Source organism: Vipera berus, assembly GCF_964194415.1.
Source record: "Vipera berus genome assembly, chromosome: 6".
Taxonomy (NCBI): domain Eukaryota; kingdom Metazoa; phylum Chordata; class Lepidosauria; order Squamata; family Viperidae; genus Vipera; species Vipera berus.
In genome coordinates, this window is record NC_138208.1 from 59,909,485 (window position 1) to 59,933,067 (window position 23,583).

General features: G+C 39.3%; 1 protein-coding gene across 2 annotated transcripts in view; it reads left to right on the plus strand.

Annotated features, from left to right (window-relative positions):
• Positions 1-1,919: 1,919 nt before the first annotated feature.
• The window catches only part of IFT56 (intraflagellar transport 56), a 33,783-nt gene continuing 12,119 nt past the window's right edge, over positions 1,920-23,583 (plus strand). The window contains exons 1-13 of one of the 2 annotated variants that reach the window (XM_081330356.1): positions 1,920-2,007; positions 2,123-2,260; positions 3,673-3,765; positions 4,664-4,778; positions 4,934-4,983; positions 5,508-5,653; positions 7,672-7,843; positions 8,114-8,188; positions 9,294-9,396; positions 10,502-10,557; positions 11,325-11,378; positions 11,821-11,884; positions 15,334-15,422. In XM_081330356.1, coding sequence (XP_081186482.1) covers positions 2,005-2,007; positions 2,123-2,260; positions 3,673-3,765; positions 4,664-4,778; positions 4,934-4,983; positions 5,508-5,653; positions 7,672-7,843; positions 8,114-8,188; positions 9,294-9,396; positions 10,502-10,557; positions 11,325-11,378; positions 11,821-11,884; positions 15,334-15,422 — 1,158 coding nt within the window. In that variant the 5' untranslated portion in view covers positions 1,920-2,004. The remainder of the gene's footprint in view (positions 2,008-2,122; positions 2,261-3,672; positions 3,766-4,663; positions 4,779-4,933; positions 4,984-5,507; positions 5,654-7,671; positions 7,844-8,113; positions 8,189-9,293; positions 9,397-10,501; positions 10,558-11,324; positions 11,379-11,820; positions 11,885-15,333; positions 15,423-23,583) is intronic. The other variant, XR_014026795.1, reaches the window with a different exon arrangement.

Below are 23,583 nucleotides of genomic sequence, written 5' to 3' on the forward strand. Positions count from 1 at the left end.
TGCCAATTTTTAGAGATGGTTGTTATATGTCATTAATTTGCTCTTCCTTATATTTAAGCTTAGTCCAATATTTTTTTGTGCTTCTTTATTTTCAGTGTTAGTGCTTGCAGACCCTGTGCATTTTGGCTATCAAAATATGTAGTTATCAGCACAATGCAAGTAACTAATATTTCTTCCTTCAATTTTAAAATTATACCTATGTTCTAATCTAATATATACTCAATATATTTTCACATACAGTATATGTTGAATATTACCAATCCATTTCACCATATTCTTCTTAATTTGATTCAACAGTTGTATCTGGCTCCTTTTTGTTTAGTGTATTGATATGCTGAACTGCTATAATTATGTTCCTTTTCAATAAACATAGTGTGATGGTCTTCTGTAAAGTGGAAAATCCACTGGAAAATCTAATGTCTAGCCATCTGCAGAAATTGTCTCCTCCACAGCTCATGTTAAAGAGAAAAATTGGTGGATTTTTTTCTTTTTTCTCAGTTGGTGATACTTAGAGTACAAAAAAACCCTGAGAGAATCCATCAATCTTTGTCATTAAATGTACAATATACATTGTAGATAAGGATAACACATTTGCAATCACACTTGTGGCAGGATTGGGGTAACAATTTAATATTAGTATTGTGTAGTAGGTTTTGTAGGCAATGACCAGACCAGCATGATACAACGGTGTTTATTAATTCAGAACAGAACTGTCCAAAAAACGGCAAATGCCTGCAATTTATATTTTCCGTCTTTAGGACATCAGCCAATCACAAAGTTAGCTCACTCACGCCCAAACTTGAATTCTGGGAAGTTTCCCTCCGAAACAGTTGGAGGTAGGTTAGTTTCACAACACATTAACATTAGTACTTAATATATAACAATTAGTATAATTTTTGCCTGGCATAGGGATGGTAGACAGCAGATCTATAGATTTACTTTTTGCTCTGCTATATCTCTGAGAGGAAAGAAACGGACCACAATATGTGTGTGTATATATATATATATATATATATATATATATATATATATAAGTTTTTGGTTATGCAAAAAAGCCCCAAAACTTATTTTGGAACCATTAATGAAAAATGTACCATGTTGAAGTGACAAATTCAACATGGTACATAAATCAGGCATCATTCTTTAATAAGCACACATATTTAAATCATCACAATCACTGTAGGGTAGCTCACTAAAGTCTATAATTTAATTCGGACTGAGCTAGACAATACATTGAAAACAATATTTATTTCCAAGCAGTCACGTATAAAATTGTAGTATGATTTTTGTCATAAATGTCCATAATTTTATGTCATTAAACTTCCATAAACCACTCATGAATTCTGTAAAATGCTATTCTATGTTTGCAGTGGTGGTGCTGTTAAAAACCTTTGGACCGTATCAGAAAGATGATGAAGAAATTGCACAAGGCTGGTGACATGTCATTTAAGGGAAGATAAAAATCTACTAATTATACCAACAGAAACAGTGAATATTTTTTTAGTCCCACTCATTTGAAAATATGTTAAATCACAGGCTCTGTGTCACGTCACAATACATTATGTCATTTGCCTTCTTGTCCTCAGATGCTTATTGTGTATTGTTTGGGAATAAGTATTATTTTGTTGTAATATAAAAATACAAATATGAAGCATATAACTGTATACGTCTCGAAATAAATATGTGGTTATAGCATATTGTAGTAAGTAGAAACGGAGCTTTTCCGTCGAACTGTGACTCTTCTTTCTTCGCCCTCCTAAACCACGATTGGGTACATGGCTTTTCACGTCACTTAAGCTCTTGGATTTCTGAGATTCTTCCCCAAACCGCCGGAACTGTAAGTATGACTCGCAGTTGCTGCCCGGTCGTTTGTTGCTGTCTCCCAGGCCAGATTGCCTTACCCTAACTACCTCCGTTCGCGCAGTTGCCAGGGTAACAGAGACTTTGGTGAGGCAGAGCAGCAACAGACGACCGTTGCTTTTATGAAGCAGGCCTGTGGGCAAGATGGTGAGGGACAAGAAGAATCGGATAAGGCTAGATTAAGGAGCTTTTCTAAAGAGATGAGAGGGCGAAAAAGATTAGCGGAGTCCTATTCCCTTTACCTGTTCTATCGCTTTTGCAGATGCTTTCACGGCTGAAACCCGCTGTTGGAGGCGGGCCTCAATCAGCGGATACACGCAGAAAGAAAGGCAAACGGCTGCCGCAGCTGGAAGAGTTATTAACTCAGCGAGATTTCACTGGGGCCATTGCCCTTTTAGAGGTACTAGGGATACATCTGGGGAATATGGCGGGACGAGAGTTCTGCAAATGGAGTTGCTGCGGCCGCTTCTGGATTATTTGCTAGCATATTGATTAAGACTTCTGTTCAGTAAGCTGCTTTCGGAACAGATCAGTGCTTTACAAAAAAAAGGAGGGCTGTCCATCCATGTTCTTGTTACATCAGTCATTTCAGACTGAGAACATCCCTGCCTTTTGCTTCTCTGATTTCCCAGGGTGGCAAATATCACTCTGCAAAAGAGAAATAAATCTAGAGTCTAACCACTGTATGCAGTGGCCCCAGATAATCCACATATTACAATTTATCCTCCTTGCTATAGATTAAATGTAGTCATCATTTGAGCAGATTGATGATGACACATTAGCAGTAATAAGAAAACTACTGTATTGTATCTAAATCACAATATTATGAACAAGATAGATTATAATGACTTTATCAGTTTAGGAATTAGGATTTTATAGTAATCAACTTAATTTTCTGGAGAAGGTAGGATAAACTGCTTGCTCACTTTGTAATAAGCCAAAATTCCTAGTTTATCATGTGTGAACATGGTAATAAGCTAATGCAGTAGTTCTAAAAGTTTATTCCTTGTTGAGAACAATGCAGCAGAAGCAATATTATTAAACTGCAATATGAATGGGTACTATGTTTGTGCATATATGGATGGTTTAGTGTGGCTTCTGAATGTGAGAATATGATTACTGTATCAACAAATTAAGATTTAAGTTTATTTAATTTATTAGTTTGTAAATTCCTAGTTTTTTTTCCCTCAGCAGAGTATAAATCTAAGATTGATACATTAAAATGCAAGTACAAAGGACTCAAGTTTGCATCATGAACTGTGTGTGCCAACACTACACTATGGTAATTACATGCAGACACTTAAGGATAATCACAATACAATATTATTGCCTTTTTAAAAACCTGCATTTGCAATGAGAAAAGCAAAGTTGGCATGAATGTATTGTAACCACACTTTGCACTTCACTCATATTGTGGTTTATGAGTACTGCCTAGCTAACAGTGACAAATAGATTGATCATATGAAGATCCTATGACCTTAATACCATCATAGAGAAATTTGTGGTGTTGCTAAGTCAATAATCACTTCATGGCACATATTCATGACCACCTTAATACATTTCTACTTGCCAGTCATAAAACCTGGCTATCTAAATATTTGTAAATATCTAATTAATTTAAATGTGAGCCCCTCTTTTATATATGAACAGTATATATACAGTGACTTTTGAGAGGGTTAAAATTAAACCCTATCATTGCTTAAAAGGGTAGATTTGTGTATACTATATGGCTACAATTTATAAACTTGTCATTTTAAAATAATTAAAAATTATATAAACTTACTTTAATTTTTATTCTGCCTTCTTCCCAAGTTTAAGTGTCAGGTTGGAGAACAGGATGAAGATGCAGACCTCTGGATTGGATATTGTGCTTTCCATCTGGGTGACTACAAGAAAGCACTGGAGGTGAGGTAGTGCTTCTTTGTCTTGAAAAGAAGGATGTTCTCTTAAATTTGTAAGAATGAGGATGAATTAAATGTGTCCCAAAGTGACATAAAAGCAAAAATACTGGCTGTATTATTTTTTTGTCCAGAAGCCTAGTGAGTACATTATGTATAGTTTTTTATTTTGACTTATTTATGAAATAAAATGCATTAATTTATGACCTGCTGTTTTTCAAAATTCTATCTTTACATGAGGAAAATACTTTGAGAGAACCATTTTAAGAGAAAATGGAATTAATTTACACATGGCTGTGTCATTATGACTGTGTCACTATGTAACATTGTTCCTCAAATTTACTATCTGTGAAGAATGAAATTTAAGATTGTAATACATCTCACGGACAAAAATAAGTAAGATAAAGGATCAGTATTTCAAAGGCTTGCATCTAGTTGAAGATATGCTTAAATATTGTAAAAGAAAAGTATAGAGGTACAATGAAGGCTTATGCAAAGTACTTAAACAGATGTTTTGCAAAGCAGATTGATATGAGTAAAATTTTTCTTCTTAAACTACAGAAGTAGCAGCATCTTCCAGGAAACACCATACAACTATTTTCATGCATGCACATAAAACATTTCATTGATACTTCTAATAGAGCAAAACTACTGTACATGCACATACATACTTGTAGAAATGATTTGGGAAAGTCCTAAAAGTAGCTGCAATGAAAAGGATGCAGCTTTTTCAAAATGTTGATGATAGCTGAAATATCATATCTGCATTGGACATAGTCACTTCTGTTTATGTTTTTTTAATTTACAGTTCTTATGTGCTCTGGCTGGGTTACAAGAAGAAATAAAGCATAAATTTGTCTGTGGTAATTAAATAAGGCTGTATCAAAAATTGTTATTTATTTAAGGAATATGAGGGTTTAACCAAGGGATCTGCCTGCAACGCTGATGTGTGGGTGAATCTAGCATGCACTTATTTCTTCTTGGGAATGTATACAGAAGCTGAACAGGCTGCTTTGAAAGGTGAGTCTGGTTATTAAGTTTGCTTTTTTATATATGTTTACTGGCAATAAATTCAGATGCACTTACTGGAAGTGAGTGGGGGCATTGGTTGCACTGTGAAAATGAGACATATGAATTAATAAGTTTGAAAACCTAGATATTAATTTTGTTTTTAGCTCCCAAGAGTAGACTTCAGAACCGTCTGTTGTTCCATCTAGCACACAAGGTATGTATTTCAAAACATTGAAGTATTTTGAAATCCAGTTCCCATCATGTGCCCAAATGTTACTTAAAATCTTATAAATACCCATCATGCTATTTGTTTTCAGAGCAAGCAGTATAATGCAAGGTACTGAAGAAAAGGAAGCAAAAGATGTTGGAGATGATATAAGAAAGGAAAAAAAACCTAACTAAATCTAGTTGACACCACCATTTACTATATCTCTCTGTACCATGAGGATTCTGCTACAATTTATTCACTTTTGGTCAGGTAGAATGATAAATAAAGAGCTGAAGTACTAAGTAGACATAGAAGACGAAAGCCTGAAAATTTCATGGTGACAAGAATTAAGATAATTAAAAAATAGATGAGCCTTTTGTTGACGCCCTGGAGTCTAGAAAAATAATTAGTTTCTAATGAAATGTGGTGGAGGAGAAATAAGGTTAAAATATTGTTCTCAGCAAACAAAGTATTAGAATATGTGTAAGGCATCCACTTGTCTCTGTCTTTAAATCATATTTCCTTCTTAGTTTGGTGATGAGAAGAAACTGATGAGCTTCCATCAGAATTTGCAGGATATAACAGAAGACCAGCTTAGTTTAGCATCTATACACTACATGCGATCTCATTATCAAGAAGCTATTGATATCTACAAACGCATATTGCTTGATAACAGGTTGGGTCAACTTCTCTCTATCTGTTTAATAGATAATTCAGAGGAGAAGGGCTGAAAAAAATAATTTCATAGGGAAAGGCTTTTCAGTCTTGCAGTATTTTAGCTAATTTTTGCTGAGTTTAAATATTGCCTTCTGAGATCTTTGTTAAAAATGTTACTGTAAAATCTTCTGTAAATTTTTGATCCAGTAGTGAGTTCTGAGTTTAGCAAAACGTGCAGGGAATGTGTACACTTAAGGAAAAATGCTAATGAAGGTACAATTATAGATTCATATTAAATATATGTGGTTAAGATTGGGGCTGTGTTTTTTTTAGTGAATAATTATTTTTTGAGATTTGTACCTTGTGCAAATTTTAAATGATTTAAAAATATTTTTTAAATAATTGGATAACACTGGCAGGATATAGTGGGGCTTTTTTCCCTGTTTAAATTACATTCCGGTTAAAAAAGAGAAAGACAAGAATTAAAATCCAACTTTAGAATTTCATCAAGGGCCAGAACTGAATGGAGCAAACTTTCCACCTAAATATCTAATCCGAATTACCCCAGTCTTTCTTCATGTCAATAGTTTAATTTGTGGTGGGAGAGAAAATTTTTGAAATTGTTACTATTAAGCAAACAGGAGTCAGAAATCTTTGGCAATCTGCTGCAAATCATTTAGGAGCTACAATTAGATCCAGATGCACCTTATTCCATTTAGTGCCTGAATCTTGTTAAAACTAGAAAATAGAAACATAGCTGGATCAAAACAAGAACTATTTTAAGCCAGCAATTTGCTTATCATAGTAACCAACTAAATCCTTCTAAGGTACTTGCAAATAAGAAATGAAAGCAAACACTTCTCTTGCTATTGTTCTCTTTGTATTTGTATTTGGAAGCATGCAGCCACCTCATTGAAACAGTGAATATTGAGTCTCCATGCCTAACAGCTTTTTATAAATATATTTTTCATAAATTATCCTTTTTAAAGCAGTCCAAACTAATAGCCATGCCTATGTCTTATGCTAATGAATTCCACAAACCAATTATGCATTGTGCAGAAATGCTTTCTTTTGTTTATTCCAAGACTTCCAGTCAATTTCTTTGAAGTCTCCTGATCCTAGTTTTGAAAGAGAAACTTCTTCCAGTCTACTCTCTCTATGCTCTGCATTTTTATATGCATTGATTGAATCTTCACTCTGTTACTTTTTCTTCAAGCTATGAGTCTCAAAGATATTTGAGCCCTTTGGTCATTTTGATTGCTTTCTTCTGCACTTTTCCCACCTGCATTGCATCTTTTTTTTTCAAATGTAGTGATCAAAAATGTACAGAGTACTTACTTCAGAGATGTTGAGTTAGAACAGTGGAAACCCAAATTCAAATCCATTCTCAACCATGGAGACTTACTGGATGACTGGGCCAGTCATTCTCATCTTAAATTGGCCAATCTATCTTATGTGGTTGTTTGTGTGAGGAAAACAGTGCAGGAGAGACTGCTGTGTTCACTATCTTGAGACTCAAGAGAGCCATTTACTTATAAAATAAATAATTATTGACAGATTTATTTTCACTAGGTCCCCTTTCTCATAAATTCTCCATGGAAAACAGCTTTTTCACAGCTGTTACATACTATGTCAATCTTCAGTGAGTTATCCACTACAATTCCAAATTGTTTTTCTTGATCACTTAGAAACAATGTAATATAAATTTATACTGCAGTGTCCTGATATTTTTGTTACTTTTTTAAACAAATGTAAAATTATATGCCCACGATTCTAGGCAATCGTTTTTATATTCCATTAGCTGAGAGTTTCATACCTATACCATAGACTTTACCAAACTTTACCACAGTTTGTAGCAAGATGAATGTATTAATATCTTGTGCCATTCTGATGCTCATTGAAGTTGTAGTGAAGGGAGCTGGATATTTGGGGTATTGTTTTTATACTGGGCTTTTCTAAGTTTTATATCACTGAAACTTAGTTGAATTTCATAAAGCAGTAGTTATATTAATGTATTGATGAACTCTGATTTGGCAGGGAATATCTGGCCCTCAATGTATATGTGGCCTTGTGTTACTACAAGTTGGATTACTATGATGTGTCTCAAGAGGTGCTAGCTGTTTACCTTCAACAGGTTCCTGATAGTACCATTGCTCTTAACTTAAAGGCTTGTAATCATTTCCGACTCTACAATGGGAAAGCTGCTGAGGTATTTTGTTACTATAGTTTTATCTCTCAAATCATTCCTCAATCCAAGATTAAATTTTGTTATAACATTTCAGTATCTATTCTTGAGAAATGCAAATTCTTTGCAATTTGTGTATAGCTATTTCTATTGTTCCTGGTACTATACAGAACACATATTTTAATCCTATCTTATTTTGTATAATAAGTTCATTTAAGCAAAATGTTTATTTCTTTGGTTACCGCTGTTAATAATATGACCTATTTTTTAAAAAAAATTCTTTAAAACTACAAGGCAGAGCTTAAAAGTTTGATGGACAGTGCCTCAACATCATTTGAATTTGCTAAAGAGCTCATTAAGCATAACTTGGTAAGTAGCAATGGAGTAGCTCATATTATGTGTCTTACTCAGATCATGCACATGATGAAAGTTCTGTTTTGTCAACTTGTCCAGAAGAGTAATTTATTGTTTGGGAATGAGCTATGAAAGTTGCATTTATATTCACAGAAGAGTTCCTGAAAAAGAAATTTGGGGAAGAGAAGTGGGATTTATGAAGAGAAAATAATATTTATATTAAATATATATTTATGCCAATGCTTAATGTAATATATTTCTTCATGGGCCTTCAATTTTGATTTTGCTTACATATTCATGTACTATCATTACCCTGTTCTTGACTCTTAAGTTCTTTTCCTATTATGTTCAAATATTTATTAACTTTTCAAAAACTTTATGTGACCTATTCCCACCAGCTTCATTTTGATGTGATTTTCCAGATGTGTCATTTTCCAGATGATGTTAACTTTGTAAACTTGATATTTTCTCTTAAGATTCTGGGTTATGATTTGATTTTCTCTGGAAATTAACTTTTTTTCACAAACCAAAATAATTTAAAGATATTTTTGTTTATTCCATGCACAGTTCTTCCTTTTTTTACTGGCTTCTCATTCCCTTCCATATACACTGTTGTCATCTTATCCTGCAGCTACCAGATGTTTTATAGCTTATTACTCTATTAATGACTTTAACTTATCTAAATCTATCATCTTCAGATGTCAGATAATATTCTTGGTTCTGCTTTCTTATCCTTGTTGCTGTTTGAAATGCTCTTCTCCTGTAGACTATATATTTGATATCACCTCTTACCTCTCATCTTAAAATTCATGTTTTCTGCAAGGTCTTGTGCTTGACCTTTTTTTCTCTCTTTATCAACTGTATCCAAGTTTTGGAATGTATACCTAATGGCTGGGTATGAAAGTGCTGCATATACTGATAGTATTAAATAATAAAGATGTCACTATGATTTCTGGGGTAAATGTTTAATCTGTAAATTACAAAAACAATGGAGTAATAAATGACATATTTTCATAGTTCATGATAAACTGCCTATACAATAAATATATTTAAAACATGTATGAGATTAAATTGTTTGCCACAATACTAATAAAGTGAGTACCGTACTTCTTACCTACAGGTGGTATTCCGAGGAGGGGAAGGATCTCTCCAAGTACTCCCTCCACTGGTTGATGTCATTCCTGAAGCTAGACTGAATCTAGTCATTTACTATCTTCGGCAAGGTGAAAAAAATCGATCTCATTTTACTGTTCACATTTTTTAGTGATTTTTTTTCCTACCAAATAGAAAATATATGTATTTGGGGATTATTGTGGGGCATACAGTTGCTTACTATTTTTTATTTGAGCTAACAAATAATGTAAAGTAGGATGTCCCTGGATAAATATATGGGGTTCTTTAAAGTATTGCAGACAAATGTTTATGTTTGCCACTTGTACTTCAATCACCTTTTTGCCTTCAATTCCAAAGTGCTGCATAATCCTATTATTTAATGTCCCTTTTAAAGAAACAAGTGAATTTTTGCTTAAGTCAATCTATACCAGACATGTCAAACACAAGGCCCGGGGGCCAGATCATGCGGCCCGCGAAGCCATCCTGGAAACAGTGAGGGAACGGCCCCCACTGCCTTGGCCCTGGCCCAGAGACCCTCCTTCTGCCAGAGACCCTCAGATCTGTCCCACTCCTGCCCAGGCCCCCATAGGCACCCTTGATGCGAACGATGTAGAGCTGGCCACGCCCACCCAGTAGGCCATACGCACTTTAGCCATGCCCACCCAGTAGGCCACGCCCACCCAGGCCACACCCACCCGGCCCCCTGAGGGCAACCGCAATGCTGATGCGGCCCTCAATGAAATTGAGTTTGACACCCCTGATCTATACACTCTTCTAACTTCAGCTGATCTATGTAGGAACAAAAATATTTTGATCTTGGGCTGATCTTAGTTATTATTGTTCTGCAATTGTCACTTTGACCCTGGTGTTTTTTTATTTGTTTCTGTGCTATTAAAACAAAATCCCCACAGAATGTTTTGGTTTGTTATTCTAATAAAATGTCTTGTTTTAGTAATTAAATACATCCTTTCTGGATCCTGAAAAAAATAAGTTGACATTCTGTTTTGATGCATTTCCCCTTCTCTTTTCTCTATGTATAATATATGAATATATGAATAAAATAAGGCTAAAAATCCTTTAAACTGCACACATATTGTAACATTTAAAGAACATTACATGAATTTTTATCATCTTTTTTGGCAATAAAGTATAAAATTATGGGAGGGGTATAGTATTATATACTGTAGCATCATACACTGTATCATATTATTTCAGATGATGTACAGGAGGCTTACAACTTGATTAAAGACCTGGAACCTACAACCCCACAGGTTAAAAAAAAGTTTATTCATGTTACATACTAGAAGAAATTATCTTTGAAATGTTATAGGATAGAATTAAATTCTTGTACCCTCTATTTTTTGTTTGTTGCTTTCTATTTTTTAAAAAAGATAGGTGGATCAGAGTAATTAAGTAATTAGGTGGATCAGAGTATTTAAGTTCTGTTAAAATCAGTATGAAAAAAGAACTCATTTATGTCAGACAATTTATTTTAATGCAACTAAGTACAGCTAATTCTTGATGAAAACTTGAATTTTTCTTCACACTTAGTGATCAAAACAATACTATAAGCTGCACAATATACTTGGTTCAAGTTTTGAAATTTTATGATAAACTATAGTAAAACAACTGACATGGCTGATGTTCCATTTAAGTGACTTTTATAGATGTTTATATGTACCGGTATTTTCTGATTACTTCACTTATTTCAAATTCATTATTGTTACTGTTATTATTTAAAAATAGTTTCTTTAGCTGACGTATACTTTAAGAACCTGGAAAATGGCAAGATAAATTTCTGGAACCTAGATGGCTCCACTTAAAATACATGCTTGAATAATGGAATACACCTACAATTTTATCAGAAGAATGAAAGTGCCATTAATTTAATTTGGCTTACCAGATACAATTAGAATCCATAAAGATATCTGATTCAAATATCTATGTATGTGCACTGTAATTTGAATAAAAGAATTGGAAATTGTTTTAAGCTTCAGGAAACAAATTGCGTAATTTAATTATTTTAAAATATTTTTAGGAATATATTCTGAAAGGAGTAGTGAATGCAGTACTTGGGCAGGAAATGGGTTCAGTGAGTATAACAATTTCTGATAATAGTAATGTATCAAGAATGTATAAATGGCCAAATTGAACACAAAAGCTGAGATTTTAATGATCCTTGCTTACATAAATTTCTTTTAGTTTTATATGACAAAAAGTAGAATTGCCTTTTACATTAATAATGAATTCAGGTGTTGAATTATAACTGCTTTAGACAAACTAGAGCTATTGAGAAACAAAAAGGAAATATAACCATGCTTGGGAAAGGCTCATCTATTTAAAAAAAGGTTTTTCACAGAAATTTTAAAAACAATGATAACTAAATATGATCATTAACATCAAAACATTTTGGGAGGGGAAAATGGAAAATAAAATGAGCATGATGAAGAATGAAACTAGGCATTCAAGAAATAGAAAGGGAAAAATATTCAGCAGCACAATAAAAGCCCTATTTCTATACTGTTCTTTTTCAGAGAGACCATTTGAAAATTGCTCAGCAATTTTTCCAGCTAGTGGGAGGATCTGCTAGTGAATGTGGTATGTTTTAAATGCACTATGTTCTCTTTTCTTCAGACATTCTGTTAGAATTTACTATGTGATTCAATAAAGTGTTCCCCGAAAGTAAGTCCTACCCCCAAAATAAGCCCTAGTTTTAAGGCGAGACACACCTAAAAATCATGCTAGGATGGGGGTGGGGTGGTGGAGCTGCCCCACGTCCCTGCACCCACTTACCTTGCAGCCAGGGCTCTCCTCGTTGGCCCACTTCTTCTGCCGTGTCTTCTGCAGCTAGGCCTGCATTTCACAGTCACAGGCCTTTCCGGAAGGCCCCTGCAGCTGAGAACCAAGCTATGGATTCAGTCCATAGCTCAGTTCTGCAAGACCTCTGCAGCTGAGAACGTGTACTTGGCTGCAGAGTACAAAGAACTGTACTCGGCTGCAGCGGCCTTCCGGAAAAGCCTGTCTGCAAAATGCAGGCCGGAATGCAGCTCCAGAATAAGCTGTTCCTTCGCCCAGAAGAAATGGACCAGCTGGGCAGGGCTGTCGGTGCCAGAAGTGAGTATAAAAGACATCCCCTGAAAATAAGACCTCGTGCCATTTTTGGAGCCAAAAAAAAAAGACCTGGTTTTATTATTGGGGAAAGACGGTATTAGTATTTGCCAGTAACAAATATTAAATAGAAATGTTTAACAGACAAATGCAACATAAATATGCTATTTTGGCTAGAATTAGGTGTATGTGTACAATTTAAGTTATGAATTTAGATTATAAATATGTCATAAATAATTATAGAATCATAGGGTTGGGAAGGACTTTGAAAGCTCATGACTTCTCTGATCATCCCAGACAAATGATCTTTACTTGAAAATCTTCATTGAAGGAGTAGCCATAATTCTATGAGGCAGACTGTTTTACTGCTTAACAGCTGTTACTATCAAGAAATTCCTCCTTACTTCAAGTTGGATCTTCTTCTGTCAGCCCTTTAAGGCATATCAGATTAAGAAAGAAATGTCATATGGACCTTAAAGCTATTTTTATTTTTATTAGAATAGCTATAGCAGTGGCCCCCAATGTTTTGGGCTCCAGGGACTGGTTCAATGGAGAGTGGTTTTTCTGTGGACCCTGGGGGGGGATATAGTTTCACACACTGCCTGCATCCCACACATGCGTGGATGGGACTTCACTCGCTTGCGTGGCCCTGTTCTTAGTAGGCTGTGGCCCAGTGCCAGGAGTTGGGGACCCCTGAGCTATAGGGACAGAATCTTGCAAGTCTGAGTATGCCTCCCTCCCTCACTCAATCTTTGTATGGAATAAAGAAGAGCCTGACTGAGGCATCTTCTTGTTTCTTGGAATGGGTTCAACAGGTGCTTCTCTGATTGTTTCCTTGTAATGGATCGTCCCACTGTCCTTTAAAGTCATTCTCTATGCCTTCTGCAGGTTCCATCAGTTGGTTCTTATTCTACTGTTGGAAACTATGGAGAATAAATTGATATCTCCTTCCGTGTGATAGCTCTCCAATTAGTTGAACTGCTGTTCTGTCTTCACTTAATCTTATCTTCTTTAAGTTAAACATATCTGGTTCGTGTAACCATTTTCATAGATTTTAGCCTCCAAGCTCCTCATCATCACTGTTGCTTTTCTACTCATTGTTTTTAGTTCTGTAGCATACTTATTTGTCTCAGGCCTCATCCGGAGAGCAGGAAAATCAAGTAGCCGAGATGAGTGCGAGTTCTCAGGAACAGTTTATTGTCAAGAAGCAAACAAACTCCAAAGGAAACAAAGCCAGCGTTGGCTGCTACCCGCAGCCAACGCTGTTAAATGCATGTTGCATGTACACGCCCACGGCCTACCCGACCGCACCCACATCCGCCCATCCTCTATTTAACAAACATCCCTCCCAGAAACCTCCTTTCGTGTCCTGCCCCGGCACCCGGCACCCTCCACCCCCCAGGTAAGTTTCCCCGCACCCCTCTACTCCCCCACCACCAGGATCTACCCACGCACCCCTCCCCAGACCCAGCACCTCCTGGCCCAGCTCCTCGGGTGTCGCCCCACCCCGCCACAGGTCCCTGCTCCGCGCCGCCGCCAATACTACAGCCGTGCTGGCCCGGGCACAGGCCGCAACCCTTTGCCTCGCACCCAACAGCTGACGGGGTCCAGGCCAAAGATCCGGGTCTGCCGGTGCCCCGGCAACCAGTCCCACGGCTGGCACGGGCCCAGGGCTCCACGAGGCCGCCGCCGTCGTCGGGAAGAAACGACCAGGCTGTTGGGCGTGTGCACGTGCCGCCGAGGCCCTCGCCGACCCGGCGTGCGCACACGCGCAGCTTCCAGCTGCATCCCGTTGCCGCCGCTGCTGCCGTCCTGGTGCAGGAGCAGCCCGTCTCTGGCCAAGGACGTCGGAGCGAGGTGCGGCACGGGTAGAGGCGTGGGCGCGAAGACGTGGTGCCGGTGAGTGTCGAGCCTGCGGGGCGCGACAATTTGATTACAGTACTCAAAGTGGACACAGTACTCCTGTTGTCCTCTAATCAGTGCAGTGCAAAATGGAACTATCACTTCCTGTGGTTTTGACACTATATTTTTCTTGATGCAGTCTAATATTATAATTGAAACCTGTGGCAGACTGACTTGTGCTTAATCTATGGTCTACTGGGGTGCTTAGTTTATTCCAAATATTGCCAAGCCAAATACTGCCTAGCTTATTTGTGAATCTGGGGTTTGCTACTTAAGATCAGAACTCTACATTTTTTGCCATTGGACAGCATTTTATTGGATAGGGCCTGATGTCTAAATCTATCGAGATTCTTTTGAATCTTGAGTCTCTTTTGAGGTGTTAGCAATTTGTCCTTTCCCATCCCCACTACCCAGTTTTGTGTCATCTGCAAATTTAATGCACATTCTTTCTATCCCCTCATCAAGCCATATTTGAAAAGTTGAAAGCACTTGAGTTATTCCACTGCATATCTCTCTCCATGTAAACATATTACCATTAATGGCCACACATTGAGCATAGTTGATCAGCTGCAAATCCAACTAATAGTGGAACTATGCATCCATTGGTGAATTTTATGAAGAAGGAAGAAATATATCCATAGCATTCCCATGGTTTATTAGTCACTTTGTCAAAAAAGCAATAAGATTTGTTGAATGACATGTTTTAACAAAACCATGCTGGCTTCTAGCAATCACTTTGCATCATAGTTGCTTGATACCTTTCCAGACATTTTTGGCACCTTCACTCATTCTAACATGAAACAGCAGAAGGGAATAATGGTCAATAGATTTGATTAATCAAGCTCAGCCTGTCCATCACATCCTGAATCTTTGCATCTTGGAGACAATACACTTTTTTGTACCTTTTGTATCACCAAAGTAAATAATACATAGAGTTGCATTCTGACATCCTGGCAGTAGTTCTGAAAACAAATGAAGGTAGGTGTACTCCCCAACATTTTTGCTACCCTCAACTCATTTGCACTGTTGTTCTTCAGATACTATCCCTGGGAGACAGTGTATGGCTTCTTGCTTCTTTCTGCTCAGGCAGTTTGATGATGTCCTAATATATCTCAATTCAGTGAAGGTTAGTAAAAGTTACAATTATCTTGTATACATTCATATATGTCTGTTTATTACTATCTCAAAAGGTGGCTATTTTATCAAGTGTCATAGAAAATCCAGTGATAGGGCATCTGACTTTTAATCTGATATTTTCAGTGAAAATGTTGCTGTGGTGCCAATGATTATTTGATTTTGGTTTTGCTAGAATCTGTGTTGGTCTATGTGATTGATATAATCTGGACTTCATGGAAGTTTCTATAACTGCCTCTTTCTATTGTCTATTTACTGTTGATAGTAAACAAAATAAATATAAGATGGCAACATCTCAGTCAATATGTAAAAAGCATCTTGACCTATTTCTAAGTCAGCAGAGCCTTATCTTTATTTATTGTATTTATATTTCATCTTTCAGTCAGGATATTAAGTTAGCAAATACAGCAGGGGTGTCAAACTGCTGGCCCGCGGGCCGGACGTGTCATGCGGAAGCCACGCCCACCCCATTGCCAGCAATGGCAAAACACTCCTGATACGTTGTGCGACGTCACGTGACGTCGCGAGTTTGACATGTCTGAAATACAGTGTTCTCTTTTTCTCCATAACAGCACTTTTATGAGGTAGGTTGAGCTGAGAGAATGATTGGCCCAAAGTAAATTGTTGCAATTGACAATGGAATAGAAATCTGTGTTAGCTTGCTCTTAGTTCAGCACCTGCATTGCATTGGCTTTTGTATATTAGCCCTAGCAACTCTTACTTCTTTATATTTTTCTTTGCTATAAACTACCTAGAGTCTTGTGGATAATTTATAAAAATTGTAAATAAATCTCTTTTAAATGCTTTGCATAACCCTATTTTTCATGAAATGCTAAGCCAAATGAAAACTTATTCAGTCCCTTTACTTCATTATGGGATTGTCTGGCACTGGAGCAAAATCTGAGGAAGCAGCTGGGGCTGGCCCTCAGATATAGTGCATTGTAGATTTCAAGGCTCTAGTTATACAGTGAATATAGCCCCTTTGTTTTGACAGTAGATAATAAGAATTTAGCTTTTTCAAATGACTGAAAAGTTGTTGCAATATCTTCTAGCTCTCTTATTCTGTAGCAGTCATTTTCTTTTACTACTGTAGGGCTAACTTTTCTTACTCAATTTTTTATTTATGACTTGTACAGGGTCAGTGTAAGGATCTGCCTCAACTAGATCTCCCAAGAAAGCAGAACTCTTGAAACGGGCATCATTTCAAAAGGAACTTTTATTGAGAGTTAGTGATGGCTAGAAAGCAAAGCAAGGTCTAAAGATTTGGCGCACAAAGGATTGCATCAAAAAGGCAATTCAGAACTCCTCCCCCCACTGTCCAACCATCCTGTTGAAATCCAGCCAATCCACAGGTGCCACAGTGTTATGAGAAGCTGGAGATTTGGTGCCCTTCTCAAGGTCTCTCTCCGTTTCGTTTCCCAACAGTGCCAGACTCCAGTTGTCTGGAGATTAAGGCAGATGTTTTCATGTCACATTCCTCTGACCCAGAGGGAGGGCACCTCGTACAGGGCAGAGCAAGGCAAATCACAATCCCCCTCCCCCATGCAAGCACACACACACAACAGCAGAATGGCAGGCCTGGAAAATGACTACATAAGCAAAAGCAGGAAAGAAATAAAGGGAAATGAATAAATGAGCATTTGAGGGGTTCTGACAGTCAGTTAATTCAGAAACTAAGGAAGCAACTAAGCATGATCATTTCCTAAGTAATACAGAAAATTAACTTATTGGATACTCAGTCATACAAAACAAGTTAGTTCAGCATCCCATTCTTTTTTATCAACATGCTTACAGGAAGCACCAATTATAATCTACAGCATTTTATTTTGGAGGTTGCATATTTGCTTTTTTTATGTAAATAAATTTTTAAAGCATATACAGTATTATAACCATGGCCTGTATTTAGTGCAAAATTACATGTTTCATTGTAATTAGCTTTTAATGATTTTGTACTGTATTACTACATGTACAGGTAATCCCCGAGTTACAAGTGTTCACTTAGCGCTCATTCGAAGTCTGGCTGGAAATGGAGCATTTTGAAATGGAGCGTTTGAAAGCACCCCATTTGCATCCAGACGGAGCTTCCAGCCTCTCTAAGGTCTCCGTCTGACTAAAACGTGTTCCAGCGGTGGGGGGGAGCAGGAGACAGGCATCCCAAACACTTTTTGCCCCGAAAATCAATATTTCTGGGGTCCATGATCTCACAAGAGTTTAGGCACTCATTCTCTGCAAAAGAGGATGGGTGCCTGAACTTGCGCGATATTATGGCACCCAGGAGTTTTCATCAACTTTCCTCTCCCTCAAAGCAGCAGAGAGGAGAAACAGTGCCAGAGAGGATTTTTGCAAGGTGAGTCCAGCACGGCACGGAGGGAGAGGGAAGCATGAGGTATCTTAGTAGGGTTGGGGAGGTCTTGCAGCCTGTTCCATCACTAGGCCCCCCCCATGGCCTCCTCCACCCTGAGATACCTCATGCGCTTAACAAACTGCACATTCACCCACAAATTCAATTAGCGAATGCGTGGGCGAAAGCAGGGAGTGATCTCGTTCAAGGTACGAAAATCACTCCCACGAATGGAATGGGCAGGCTCCATTCCATTCATAACTCGAGGACTACCTATATCAATTTGAAAAATTAGCTGTTCAGTATTTAATGCTTTTAATTAATTTAGAAATAGAAATTAAGAATCTTAAGAGAAAAAGACAGATTTACATATCTTTATATGGGTATTTTTCAAGAGACATAAATGAATGAATGAAAGATGATGATCAGATCATGATGATGGTGATCATGATCATGATGATGAAGAAGAAAAATTGACAATTTTGAGATTGGGACTGAAAGGTAGGATGTGCTTTGAGTGGAATGTTAATAACTGTACTCCAGGAAATTGCAAGGCAAGATAAAAACTAAACTTAGATTTATCGAAAATAATTATGATTGCTTTCAAATTTTCCGGGATTTGTTGGATCAGTTTGTCGTGATCTAGTTGGACGACATCCTGATCTACTCCCCGTCGCGTGAGGTGCACCATCAACATCTCCATCAGGTCCTGCAGCGACTCCCAAGAACATCGGTTGTTTGCCAAGTTGGAGAAGTGCCAGTTCTACCGGGTGACCATCGATTTCCTGGGTCACCGCATTTCTCCTGAGGGCATCGCCATGGAGCCGAGTAAGGTTGAGTCTTTGCAGAGTTGGCAACCCCCGCGTCGCATGAAGGATGTTCAGCGATTTCTTGGGTTCGCCAACTATTACCGAGCTTTCATCCCTGGGTTTGCTGCCTTGACAGCCCCCCTCACCCGGCTCCTGCAGAAGAAGACTCGGTTCCAGTGGAATGCTCCAGAACAACGGGCTTTCCAGACTTTGAAGGAAGCCTTCATGAAGGAGCCTATCTTGAAGCATCCTGACCCGCAACGGCCATTTGTCGTGGAGGCGGACGCCTCCGACATTGCCATTGGGGCGGTGTTACTCCAGGCAATGACGCCCAGCGGTACCCTCTTCCCTTGCACGTACCATTCACGAAAACTGAACCCATCGGAGCGCAATTATACAATCTGGGAGAAGGAGCTGCTGGCCATCAAAGTGGCGTTCGAGGCCTGGAGGCATCATCTGGAGGGAGCGCGGCATCAAATCGAGGTCCGGACGGACCATAAGAATTTGGAAAGCCTGCAGACCGCTCGGAATTTGAACCAACGCCAGATCCGGTGGTCTCTTTTCTTTGCGAGGTTCGACTTCCGAGTTCAGTACATACCCAGCAGGCACAATCAAAGAGCGGATGCTCTGTCCAGGAAGCCCGAATATTCCCGAGTGGAAGACAAGCTTCTGCCCAGGACAGTGATCCCTGTCGAGTCTTTTGCTGCGGTGCGGGAGCCGGTTGATATACAGTCTCGGATCCGGGAGGCACAGCAGCAGGAGGTGTGGGTGGCTCAGCGGAAGGAGGAGGTGGGGCCAGATTCTCCTTGGATGGTCATGGATGGACTCTTGTATTATCGTGACCGGCTCTACGTTCTGGGAGGGCCACTCGGGACTCATCCTCAGCCAGTGTCACGATAACCCAGCGGTGGGGCATTTTGGCCTGTTCAAGACCCTGAACCCGGTCTCCTGTACCTTCTGGTGGCCCCAAGTCTGACACGACGTCCAGTCCTACGTCACTTCCTGCATCCCATGCAGGCAGGCCAAGTCAGCGACAGGGGCCCCGCCTGGATTCCTGCAGCCCTTGCCGACACCCAAAAGACCCTGGGGGGCTGTGTCCATGGACTTTCTGACGGACTTACCCCCGTCCTCTGGTTTTACGACAGTGTATGTGGTGGTGGACATGCTGACCAAGATGGCGCATTTCATCCCCTGTCGCGGCTTACCGTCAGCCCGCACCACTAGTCGTATGTTCATTCAGCAGGTGTTTCGGCTGCACAGCCTCCCTGATAGTCGTTTCTGATAGGGGGCCCCAGTTTACAGCCCACTTCTGGCAGGAGTTGATGCATGCGTTGGATATTAAGATTTGCCTCTCGTCCGCGCATCATCCTCAAACTGATGGGGGAACCGAGAAGGTCATCGGTATCCTGGAACAATATCTGCGCTGCTACGTCAATCTGCAGCAGAACAATTGGGTGAACTATCTGGCCATAGCTGAGTTTGCATTCAACAATTCGCAGCACACCTCCACACAGATGACACCGTTTTTGGCCAATGTGAGATATCACCCCCGATTTTTCCCCCTTTCTCCCGTGGGCTCACTGGAGCCGGCAGCGAACGACTTCATGGCAGAGTTACAGGCAATCCATCGATTGGTGCGATGTCAGTTAGAGAAGGCCAAGGCCGATTACAAAAGGTTTGCTGATCGGTCAAGGCGAGATACGCCTCCACTATCGGTGGAAGATTGGGTCTGGTTGTCCACCAGGAACCTACCATCAACACGGCCGGTGAGAAAGTTAGATCACCGATATTTAGGACCGTTCCCAATCGAGGTTGTCATCAATCCGGTCGCCTATCGCTTAACTCTGCCACGTTCCCTGCGCGTACACCCAGTCTTTCATCGGTCTCTGTTGGTCCCCGAGCAACCGGCCTGTCCACTCCACCGAGCAGAACCTCCCCCATCAGGACCTCGTGATGGAGACAGCACCCCCGAGTACGAGGTCGCCAGCATCAGGGACTCCCGTTGGCTGAAAGGTCGTTTCCAGTACCTGATTGAATGGAAAGGCTACGGACCAGAGGAATTCACCTGGGAGGACGTGACCACCGTTCATGCCCCTGCTTTGGTGTCCGCTTTTCATGAACAATTTCCATCCCGACCGCATCCGGATCGGCAGACCCGGGGGAAGGGCCCTGCGGTGCGGGATAGTGTTGTGATTCAGGGTCAGCCTGTGGGTTCGGCAGTTGGGTCGGATGATTCAGAGGAGGAGGAGGGGGTGTTGGAGACCTTGCTGAGGATAGTATTGAGGCTCCGCAGAGCCCTCAACCAGGCCCCTCCCATCTGGTCACGACACAGACCCAGCTGTGTGAGCCTGGCAGCGTGGATGAAGATGACCCACAGCTGGCCCTGTTCAAGAATGCCCGACGCAGGAGGCAGTCAATCAGGAGTAAACAGAGGAAGGCAATGGGGCACCTCGGAAGGAGGCAGAGAGAAGCCACGCCCTGAACTGTTTAAAAGGGGAATGTGTGGGAGGGCTGGTTTGCTGAAGGCAACCGTTTGAATAGCTCCTGTTTCATGGTTCGTGTTTGCTCTCTTTGTTCTGTTTGCTCTGTTTTATGTTAATAAATTTGGCAGGCTTAGTTCCAGCCTCTTGCCGTTTTGTAAAAGGGGTTGTCCCTGCCTTTTCTGCAGGGCCGGTAGTAGGCTGGTACAGAACACAGATTCTCCTGCGGGTTCTCTTTCAAACCTCTGATCCTCAAGGCAAATTCCATATCTCTATATTGTATCATCATTTCATCTTCAAGTTTTTCCATTTTATTCTGCACTTCACCTATTTTAGCCTCCAGCATCAGATTATTTTGTTTCACTTCTTCCACACATTCATCCAGGTTCTCAACACTTGAAGTGCCATCAAAGTATCCTCCGTTATTTTCTTGCTTTCCTTTTCAATGAATTTTGCCACCTTCTCAAATATTTTTTCAGACTGGATTTTTAAGGCATTGTTTAAAGCATATTGTAAATCTTTTAAAGTCAATACAGGTGCAGCAGCTTCGGGGGGTGACTTCAAAGACTGCGTTCCAGACTGCTGAACAAGCAATGCCTCCGCACTTTTAAAAACAGGTCTATGCGGTTTGGGAGCCATTTTTGCAACTAATGACTTTCAATACACACTTTCACTTTCTAGTCCATTTATTACTTTGTAGTTAAACTGTGAAATAACCAGATCTTGAAAATAACTTTTTAGCACCTCCAAATTATAGCAAGCTCTTTTAAGGTTTGAAAGTCCATTTTACATATTCCCACTCAGTTCAAGCAGTCACTTTACTTTGAAGAAAAACACTTTCACTTCTTGTTAGAAAAAAAAGTCATTCAGGCGCCATCTTCCCCTTCTTTAAAACAATCGTTGGAGTAGGAAGAGAGTTTGAGTTTCAGAGTTAAAGCTTTGTACTTGCTATTTATACTGCTCCTGCATCAGCTCTGCTGCTACCGTAACTCAAGATGACAATCAGATCTGGCAGGAGTGGATTCAGCGTCTTGTTCTGCTTACGCAGAAGAGTCCTTCGTTCCGGAGCATTCCCAGGCTTCGGGGGGGCTCTCACCCTTCATGCCCCAGAACAAATGTTCTGGGGCGCTAGGGGCCTCTACCCCTACCTGGAAGCTCCCCCTCCCCTCTTTGCCCGAGGAGAGGGGTTTTTGAGCGGCGGAACAGCTGATCGTCGGCTATTCCACCGCTTCAACGGGATCGAAGGGCCAGCGGTCAAATCCGACCATCCGTGCCGCTGAAGTGCCACCCAGAAGTATCTAAAAATTATAATTCTGTGGGATGTTTTAAAATATTTTAGGAGCTGTCTTCTGCTTCAGAGACTACTACTAGGCCACTTTGTAACTCAATTAATAGAATATTGATACAATTAACACTGAAGAGTTTATTGTAAATAAGCCATAGACTCACTATACAATATAATGGGAAAGTGATCTCTATTACTGAAGATCTTTTATATGTGGTAGTGTACTTAGATAATCATATGTATCTTTTATCTTCAGAACTCACCTGAGCTATATTTAGATGATAGTTTCTATTTTCCATATAGAATATTTGGGGTATTTGTGGAAGGAATGAAAAATTTGACATCTAAATCAAATTAGAAGTTGAAAGCATATAAAAACCACTTAACAAAATATGTGGATACAGAGATTATCAAAAGAGTAAATATAAGGTGAAGCATTTGTGAAGACATGTTACTGAACATATGATGATTCATTATTTAATAATATAATTAATGTACTTATACTGATTGACATTTAAAGTCAGTTGGCACATTTCCATTTTCTGTATTCCAAACCAGTACATCTAGATAATGTTTTCTACCACCCACAGAGCTAAAGATTTCAGCAGAAAAGAGCAAACTTTTCCACACCTCAAAGAAAATGGTATTTTTCTTCCTAGGCTTTGACATAAATATGGACAAAGTGTTATTATAATGTGATCTCTTTTCACTTACACAGCAATGATTATATTTTATACTTTCTGTAATTCTTAATTAGCATTTATGCTATTTAATATATGAGGACATACCGGTAATCAGTTCATACATGGAAAATCTAAAGAAATATAATATGTTACAGTATTATCAGAGTGAGAAGATTTGTTGAACTGGTTTGCTATGGCTTTTAATTTAGAAATTTGGTATAACAAAATGAGGAAGCATTATTTAAGTGTGCAAAAAGATATATAAAACCCTTTCTGACTTGGCCTGATGGACAGATTGCTTCAAATAGAACTTACTGTCCAGGTCAATCCTTTTCTGTGGCAAGCCCTATCTTCTGGAATAGGTTCCATGTGAAAATCTTTATTGAACCATGCCTCCCAGCATAGAGAAAGGGGATGAAAACTCAGCTGTTTAGAAGACCTTTTAATGATTATATGTAACTATTAGGAGACATTTATATTAGTATAATTATGGGTAATTTAATAGACTATTATGCTAGGACAGTGATGGTGAATCTTTTAGAAACCAAGTGCCCA